General features: G+C 42.1%; 1 protein-coding gene across 1 annotated transcript; it reads right to left on the bottom strand.

The window, feature by feature from the left end:
* Nucleotides 1–2,792: 2,792 nt before the first annotated feature.
* On the bottom strand, nucleotides 2,793–3,767 carry LOC130297667 (inositol hexakisphosphate and diphosphoinositol-pentakisphosphate kinase 1-like). Its single transcript, XM_056550379.1, has one exon. The coding sequence runs from the start codon at nucleotides 3,765–3,767 to the stop codon at nucleotides 2,793–2,795; it is 975 nt and encodes a 324-aa protein (XP_056406354.1).
* Nucleotides 3,768–9,826: the final 6,059 nt, after the last annotated feature.

Genomic DNA, 9,826 nt, shown 5'->3' with positions numbered 1-9,826 from the left:
TTCTCACTGCTGTCTAGACCCGTCTCGTTCTTCTCCCGTCAAAATTAAAAATGGACTTTAAAAAACAAGCACAAAAACGGATGCAAATGGATGTTATCTCTTTGCATCCATTTGGATCCGTTATTGTTCATTTAGTATAATACCCAAAAATGTTTTTGTTCTGAGCATGCTCAGAAGTAAAAACGGATAAAAAAAAAAACGGATTGAAAAAACGAATGCAAATGGATGACGTAAACAAAAATTTTTGAAAAAAACATTTACTAATATACATTATAACAGGAACCCTTAATAGAAGTCAGGGGGGGAAAAACTGCTTTTGTACTTCCATGATACGTTAGTTTTGTACTTTGTAGCAAGAATGATATATAATGAAAATTAGTTCTGATTAGAAATTGCATATGTCAGGCATAAAGCAGCGCACTTTTTAACCTGCGCCAATTTCTCTTTTTTTTTGCAGGTGTAGGGGGTAAGGCTCGTACATTCTCTTTCCAGCCATAAGTGTGTACAATCAGTCCGGGCTCATCAATCATCATCAGGCCCATGCTGATCACCAAGGTGGGAACTGTCTTGTCCTTTGATCCTTGTGCCGAGTTCTTTCTTGTCCTTGAGCTATAATTGATTACGGTCCTATAGACGGACACCGGGAGCAGCCGAATCTCACACAGACAGTGCCGTCACCTACGGGCAGCAATCTATTCATTACATTCTGTCTACATCAGACAATGGGAGAACTCTTTATCTATGGAAGGATTTTAGTGAACGGAATGGTTCCTATTTCTGTTCATCATACATTTACTGTTAAAAGGGTACTCCGTCCATAGAAATTTTAGGATGGGGGATAAGATGTCTAATCGCTGGGGGCCCAGCGGCCGGACTTCTGTGCCGACACCATGATGTTCAGACATAAGGCTTTCCTTCATATAAGATAGGGATAGGTATAAGGCTATCCTTCATATAAGATAGAGATAGGTATAAGGCTATCCTTCATATAAGATAGGGATAGGTATAAGGATATCCTTCATATAAGATAGGGATAGACACAAGGCTATCCTTCATATAAGATAGGGACAGGCATAAGGCTATCCTTCATATAAGATAGGGATAGACATAAGGCTATCCTTCATATAAGATAGGGATAGGTATAAGGCTATCCTTCATATAAGATAGGGATAGACATAAGGTTATACTTCATGTAAGATAGAGATAGACATAAGGCTATCCTTCATATAAGATAGAGATAGGTATAAGGATATCCTTCATATAAGATAGAGATAGGTATAAGGCTATCCTTCATATAAGATAGAGATAGACATAAGGTTATTCTTCATATAAGATAGAGATAGGTATAAGACTATCCTTCATATAAGATAGAGATAGGTATAAGGATATCCTTCATATAAGATAGGGATAGACATAAGGCTATTCTTCATATAAGATAGGGATAGGCATAAGGTTATCCTTCATATAAGATAGGGATAGACATAAGGCTATTCTTCATATAAGATAGGGATAGGCATAAGGTTATCCTTCATATAAGATAGGGATAGGCATAAGGCTATCCTTCATATAAGATAGGGATAGGTATAAGGCTATCCTTCATATAAGATAGGGATAGGCATAAGGCTATCCTTCATATAAGATAGGGATAGGCATAAGGCTATCCTTCATATAAGATAGGGATAGGCATAAGACTATCCTTCATATAAGATAGGGATAGGTATAAGGCTATCCTTCATATAAGATAGGGATAGGCATAAGGCTATCCTTCATATAAGATAGGGATAGGCATAAGGCTGTACTCCATATAAGATAGGGATAGGCATAAGGTTATCCTTCATATAAGATAGGGATAGGTATAAGACTATCCTTCATATAAGATAGAGATAGACATAAGGCTATTCTTCATATAAGATAGGGATAGGCATAAGGCTATTCTTCATATAAGATAGGGATAGGCATAAAGCTATCCTTTATATAAGATAGGGATAGACATAAGGCTATCCTTCATATAAGATAGAGATAGACATAAGGCTATCCTTCATATAAGATAGGGATAGGCATAAGGCTATTCTTCATATAAGATAGGGATAGGTATAAGACTATCCTTCATATAAGATAGGGATAGGCATAAGGCTATCCTTCATATAAGATAGGGATAGGCACAAGGCTATCCTTCATATAAGATAGGGATAGGCATAAGGATATCCTTCATATAAGATAGGGATAGGTATAAAGCTATCCTTCATGTAAGATAGGGATAGGCATAAGGTTATCCTTCATATAAGATAGGGATAGGTATAAGGCTATCCTTCATATAAGATAGAGATAGACATAAGGCTATTCTTCATATAAGATAGGGATAGGCATAAGGCTATCCTTCATATAAGATAGGGATAGGCATAAGGCTATTCTTCATATAAGATAGGGATAGGCATAAAGCTATCCTTCATATAAGATAGGGATAGACATAAGGCTATCCTTCATATAAGATAGAGATAGACATAAGGCTATCCTTCATATAAGATAGGGATAGGCATAAGGCTATTCTTCATATAAGATAGGGATAGGTATAAGACTATCCTTCATATAAGATAGGGATAGGCATAAGGCTATCCTTCATATAAGATAGGGATATGCATAAGGCTATCCTTCATATAAGATGGGGAGCATTCATTGTATTCAGAATATTGGGGAGACTAGATGGGCCGACTGATCCTTATCTGACACATTCTATGTTTCTGTATCAAACAGAGAAATGTAAACAGGGACATCTCTGGGACATCTCTGGGACATCACCGGGACATCTCTGGGACATCTCTAGGACATCTCTGGGACATCTCTTTGAAATCTCTGGGGTATCTCTTGGACATCTCTGGGACATCTCTTGGACATCTCTGGGGTATCTCTGGGACATCTTTGGGACATCTCCGGGACATCTCTGGGGCATCTCTTAGACATTTGTGGGACATCTCTGGGACATCTCTGTGACATCTCTGGAACATCTCTTGGACATCTCTGAGACATCTTTGGGACTGGGACATCTCTGGTACGTCACTGGGACATCTCTGGGACATCTCTTGGACATCTCTGAGACATCTCTGGGACATCTCTGGGACATCTCTGGGAAATCTCTTGGACATCTCTGGGACATCTCTGAGACATCTCTGGGACATTTCTGGGACATCTCTCATACATCTCTGGGACATCTCTGAGACATCTCTGGGAAATCTCTTGGACATCTCTGGGACATTTCTGGGACATCTCTCATACATCTCTGGGACATCTCTGGGAAATCTCTTGGACATCTCTGGGACATCTCTGAGACATCTCTGGGACATTTCTGGGACATCTCTGGGACATTTCTGGGACATCTCTGAGACATCTCTGGGACATCTCTGGGATATCTCTAGGACATCTCTGGGACATCTCTGGGATATCTCTAGGACATCTCTGGGACATCTCTGGGACATCTCTGGGACATCTCTTTGACATCTCTGGGACATCTCTGGGATATCTCTAGGACATCTCTGGGACATCTCTGGGATATCTCTAGGACATCTCTGGGACATCTCTGGGACATCTCTTTGACATCTCTTGGACATCTCTGGGATATCTCTAGGACATCTCTGAGACATCTCTGGGATATCTCTAGGACATCTCTGGGACATCTCTGGGACATCTCTGGGACATCTCTGGGACATCTCTTTGACATCTCTTGGACATCTCTTGGACATCTCTGGGACATCTCTGATACATTTCTGGGACATCTGTGAGACATCTCTGGGACATCTCTAGGACATCTCAGGGACAACTCTGGGACATCTCTGGGACATCTCTGGGACATCTCTGGGACATCTCAGGGACATCTCTGGGACATCTCTTTGACATCTCTGGGACATCTCTTAGACATCTCTGGGACATCTCTGCACGGTTTTGTGTGACTTTCTACTTCTGAATAAGCAGTAGATGACGCCGTTCTTGTCTTTATAGACTATTGCTGACTAAACTCTCATAAAGGATTATCCGCCTTATTGCACAGAAAACCACAGTCTCCGAGGACGTTTTATGATATAGTAATCTCTAAATAAAGCACCGGGGTCGGCCCTACACATGATGTTAGAGAAGAGATGTGTCACATGTAAAGATGCTTTTATAATATGCAATAGAACTTAAAGGGGTTCTCCACTAGAAAACATTTTATTTTTTTTAAATCAATTGGTGGCAGAAAGTTAAACAGATTCGTAATTACTTTTATTTAAAAATCTTAATCCTTCCAGTACTTCTTTTCTGTTTGAATTTCCTTTCTGTCTGACCACAGTGCTCTCTGCTGACACCTCTGTCCATGTCAGGAACTGTCCACAGTAGGAGCAAATCCCCATAGCAAACCTATCCTGGACAGAGGTGTCAGCAGAGAGCACTGTGGTCAGACAGAAAGGAAATTCAAAAAGGAAAGAACTTCCTCTGTAACATACATCAGCTGATAAGTACCGGAAGGATTAAGATTTTTAAATAGAAGTAATTTACAAATCTGTTTAACTTTCTGGTACCAGTTGATTAAAAAATTTTTTTTCCAGGGAAGTAACCCTTTAACATAGTAATCACTAAAAAGTTTATAGTATCTGGTCATTTTGTTTGGAATGGGGGGGGGGGGGGCAATGGTTTGGGGTGGGTTGTTGGAGCAAGAATGGAATCTGTTAGGTGGAGAAAGAAGCGTTATCTTATATTGGCTTAAACAATACATTTATACTAGTATTAGTTAGGCTGCGTTCTCACTGCTGTCTAGACCCGTCTCGTTCTTCTCCCGTCAAAATTAAAAATGGACTTTAAAAAACAAGCACAAAAACGGATGCAAATGGATGTTATCTCTTTGCATCCATTTGGATCCGTTATTGTTCATTTAGTATAATACCCAAAAATGTTTTTGTTCTGAGCATGCTCAGAAGTAAAAACGGATAAAAAAAAAAACGGATTGAAAAAACGAATGCAAATGGATGACGTAAACAAAAATTTTTGAAAAAAACATTTACTAATATACATTATAACAGGAACCCTTAATAGAAGTCAGGGGGGGAAAAACTGCTTTTGTACTTCCATGATACGTTAGTTTTGTACTTTGTAGCAAGAATGATATATAATGAAAATTAGTTCTGATTAGAAATTGCATATGTCAGGCATAAAGCAGCGCACTTTTTAACCTGCGCCAATTTCTCTTTTTTTTTGCAGGTGTAGGGGGTAAGGCTCGTACATTCTCTTTCCAGCCATAAGTGTGTACAATCAGTCCGGGCTCATCAATCATCATCAGGCCCATGCTGATCACCAAGGTGGGAACTGTCTTGTCCTTTGATCCTTGTGCCGAGTTCTTTCTTGTCCTTGAGCTATAATTGATTACGGTCCTATAGACGGACACCGGGAGCAGCCGAATCTCACACAGACAGTGCCGTCACCTACGGGCAGCAATCTATTCATTACATTCTGTCTACATCAGACAATGGGAGAACTCTTTATCTATGGAAGGATTTTAGTGAACGGAATGGTTCCTATTTCTGTTCATCATACATTTACTGTTAAAAGGGTACTCCGTCCATAGAAATTTTAGGATGGGGGATAAGATGTCTAATCGCTGGGGGCCCAGCGGCCGGACTTCTGTGCCGACACCATGATGTTCAGAATGCTGGGTTCGGGCCGCCGTGGTCATGATGACATGCCACACCGCCTCTATTCATGTCTATGGGAGGGGGGGGGGGCGTGACGGCCGTCACGCCCCCCCCCCTCCCATAGACAATGAATGGATGGGGCATCATGTGATTCCATGAGCAGGAGAGGTGTGACAACACGACCACAGCTGCCTGAACCCAGCATTCTGAACATAATGTGCTGGCATGGAGATGGTGGGGGTCCCAGCAACCGGACCCCTGCGAAGTACCCCTTTATGGAATCGACCTCTCCTATGATTCACCTACAGTATATATGAGCCCCCACAGACCTGAAAAAGAAAGGAGTTGAACTTGTCATGTCTGTCCTGGTCTGTGTTCACACACAGCTATTGGATTTTCTGTGTATGAACAGTTTTATGTTCTCTGGTCAGGGAATAGTTAATGTCTCTGGCTTTTTCAGCCTCAGCCTCTGTTGTCCAAATAGCGGTTAGGGTGGATGGGCAAGTAGGCAGGGAGAGAGGTTTTAGGGTCAGTTTAGGGCTCACTCTCCCTGTCCCCTGGTCAGTCCCTGACAGAATCGCCAGCCAGCCACTTGCTCTGGTGCCACTTTTTTGTTTTTGTTCCTGTATCTGTGGACCAGACGCAAGGATCTTTTCGACCAATTCTGGAGACTGCTTATTCGTACCTCCGATCCTGAGCAGAGCATCAGCTTTCAGGTGGCAATCGTGGAGCTGCCTGGGCGCACAGGTATTTTTTGTTAATGTTTTAAAATATTTGGGATGTTTTTATGCTTGTTTGTGTCCTCTGTTCATGACCGCTGAAATATAGTGTCCTCTGTGCAGCTCACTGGTCTATGTCCTCTGAACTTATACTATAGAGTTCTATGTTCCTGTTATGTTTCTGGCTTGTGACCAACTATTTATTAGTATGTGTTATTATTAGGCCCTGCACTTTAGTTCAGGAAGGGAACGGCGCCCAGTTGTAGATCCTCCGGTTAGGGTGGATGAACAAGTAGGCAGGGAGAGATGTTTTAGGGTCAGTTTAGAGCTCACTATCCCTGTCCCCCTGGTCGGTCCCTGACAGAAGTGTTCTTTTGAAACGCATTGCCCAGCATTACATGTACCTTTATTTATGAATAAATATTGTTTGTATATACATCCTGACGCATCCTGTCATCTACATCCGGCGAAGCGCTACGGGCCAAGGTCGGAGTCCAAGGGGGATTCCCTGCCAGGAATACCTTGCAGACATCTTTAGTATAGATATTTTTGTTTCAAAATTGGTAACCTCATTAACAAAAATCAAACATGAACTTAAATGGGTACTCCGGCGTAGAATAATTTTTTTCTAATCAATTGGTGCCAGAAAGTTTTACAGTTTTGTAAATTACTTCTATATAAAAAATCTTAATCCTTCCAATACTTATCAGCTGCTGTATATTCCAGAGGAAGTTATGTAGTTCTTTCCAGTTTGACCACAGTGCTCTCTGCTGACACCTCTATCTGTGCTACAAACTGTCCAGAGTAGGAGCAAATCCCCATAGCGAACCTCTCCTGCTTTGGACAGTTCCTGACACGGACAGAGGTGTCAGCAGAGAGCAGTGTGGTCAGACTGGAAAGAACTACGCAACGTCCTCTGTAGCATACAGCAGGTGTCAGAAGAGAGCACTGTGGTCAGACTGGAAAGAACTACGCAACTTCCTCTGTAGCATAGGCACTGGAAGGGTAAAGATTTTTTAATAGAAGTAATTTACTAATTTGATTAACTTTCTGGCACCAGTTAATTAAAAAAAAAAATTCCTTCGGAGTATCCCTTTAATGGACAAAGTCGCTTTGTCTGTAAATTTCGGGTTTCATAGTTTTGCTCTATAGCCAAGAGCGCAGTCTCAGGACGTCCGACTCTCTCAAGGCATGCAAGGACTTTCTAGTTTCCTGAGGCTTCTGTGAGGGTCGACTCCCTGGATTGATAGGGGGTTGTGATGTTATGCCACGCCCCCTCCTGTGGTCATGATGTCGTGCCACGCCCCTCCATTCATGTCTATGGGAGGGGGCGTGATGGCCGTCACACCCCCTACCATAGACATGAATGGAGGAGGTGTGGCATGATGTCATGTCTCCAGTCAAGGAGATCGCGTGGGGTCCCAACTGCGGGACCCCTGCAATCAGACATCTTATCCCCTATCCTAGATGTCTATGAGCGGAATATCCCTTTAATTCAAGGAACCTTTTTATCCCAAGAGCAGTAAATATGTTTATTCCTTTTCCATAATATTTAATATTTTGCTATTTATTTATTTATTTGTTTATTTATTTATTTATGTATTTATTTATGTCTTTATTCAGGAGATAAAGCATTATTCTGTGCTAACCCAAGTCATGATTTCAATAATGATTGTAAATGCTGAACCATTCCATTAAAAGCACAGACAAGAGTGATGGCTTACAATGATGTAAAATATTGGCACAAGGATGCTTACAATTCCAATCATTCAGGACTCGGGTGAATTGGTTACACAATTGACATTCGTCTAACAGATGTTTTTCATGTTATACAAAAAAGGGCAATTCAGCTTATCCTGATAGAGTTTACTCTAAAGTGAATCAAGGGAAATCTCTGTTTATTGTGACAGGTAGAGTATCTACTGGAGATATTGTTGACTACCGGAGATATTGGTGACTTCACACCTCGTTTTTTACATATGGGTGCCAGATCCGGCTGGGGGAGGGGCAAACCGGGCGCCCCCGTAACCCAGCCGGATCAGCCCGTGACTCCATTTACTTTGATTAGCCGACCGGAGTCAAACGGTGACTCCGGTCGGCTCAGTTTTGACCCGTTTGCGGTTTCCTGACCGGACCTAAAACCGTAGTATACTACGGTTTTATTTCCGGTCCAAAACCGGATACGGGTCAAAACTGAGCCGACCGGAGTCACCGTTTGACTCCGGTCGGCTCATTAAAGTAAATGGAGTCATGGGCTTATCTGGCTGGGTTACGGGAGCGCCCGGTTTGCCCCTCCCCCAGCCGGATCTGGCACCCATATGTAAAAAACGAGGTGTGAATGCAGATTTACATGTGCCTATTTGTACCTTAGTTTTCTTCCCTATACACTACTCTTCATAATAAAACATCCAATGGCACTTCTGAGTGTCTCTTTGTGAAAATTGTAAGTGCATAGTGTTCCATATGGGGTTCATTAAAGGGGTTGTCCAGTTATTAAAAATTATCCCTGCAAGGTCTCCAGACTTCTCTCTCATTGGGCATCTGGGATGCTATTGGTCGGCAGTCAAGTGCATTCAGCGTGGCAGAACGTTCCTCAGCAGGTATTTCTGTGCATGGTGCTCATGATAAGAGGTGAGCAAGCCAACCCCTCCCCGAACCCGGATTCAATCTGAACTCTGGTGGTTTCACAACTCGTTCAACTTTTAAACCAGTTGCGGCTCAAGCGAACCTGCCAAGGTCGGCGTAGAGCTGTGCTCACAGTGATGTCATTGCTAGAGGCGGGGCACAAGAAGAGGTGCGGACCAGCGACGAGATGGTGTCACTTCTCACTGTATAGATTATACAGCCATATAGATGGCTGTAAAATGTATACACCCCCAAAAGAAGTTAACTAGCGCTGCTTAGCAGCACTAATTATCTCCTCTAGAGATGAGCAAATTTTGGAAAAATTTGATTTGGACGATTCAGCGAATTAAAAAAAAAATTTCGATCAGAAATTTTTATTAGTAATGTATTTTAATAATGTGTTTAATAAAGTGTGTGTGTTTCACTTTTTTCCCCCTATGTTTTCAATTTTTAGTTAGTACTACTACTCCCACCATGGAACAGACTGTGCTTATAGACAGATCGCCCCGGGTGTCACTCCTGACACCCACTGCGATCATTCTGTATAATGTATAGATGCGGGCGGCTTTCTCGCATCTCTGCAATAGATAGGACGATCGCATCGGGTGTCAGGAGTGACACCCGCTGTGATCTGTCCTCAACTGCAGGTACTACTGCTCCCAACATGTTGGGAGCTGTAGTACCTGAATTAATAGACAGATGCGACCATCCTTTCTATTGCAGAGATGGAGCAGCTTCCTCCTGCGCTCGCATCTCTGCACTTTACTCTAGCTGGCCAGTGATGTGAATAGAATTCACATCACTTATTCATATTTCCTGCAGAGAGCT

This window comes from Hyla sarda, chromosome 13 (genome assembly GCF_029499605.1).
Source record: "Hyla sarda isolate aHylSar1 chromosome 13, aHylSar1.hap1, whole genome shotgun sequence".
Taxonomy (NCBI): Eukaryota; Metazoa; Chordata; class Amphibia; order Anura; family Hylidae; genus Hyla; species Hyla sarda.
Note: the sequence above shows the minus strand (reverse complement) of the source record. Positions and strands in the feature narration are given on the sequence as shown.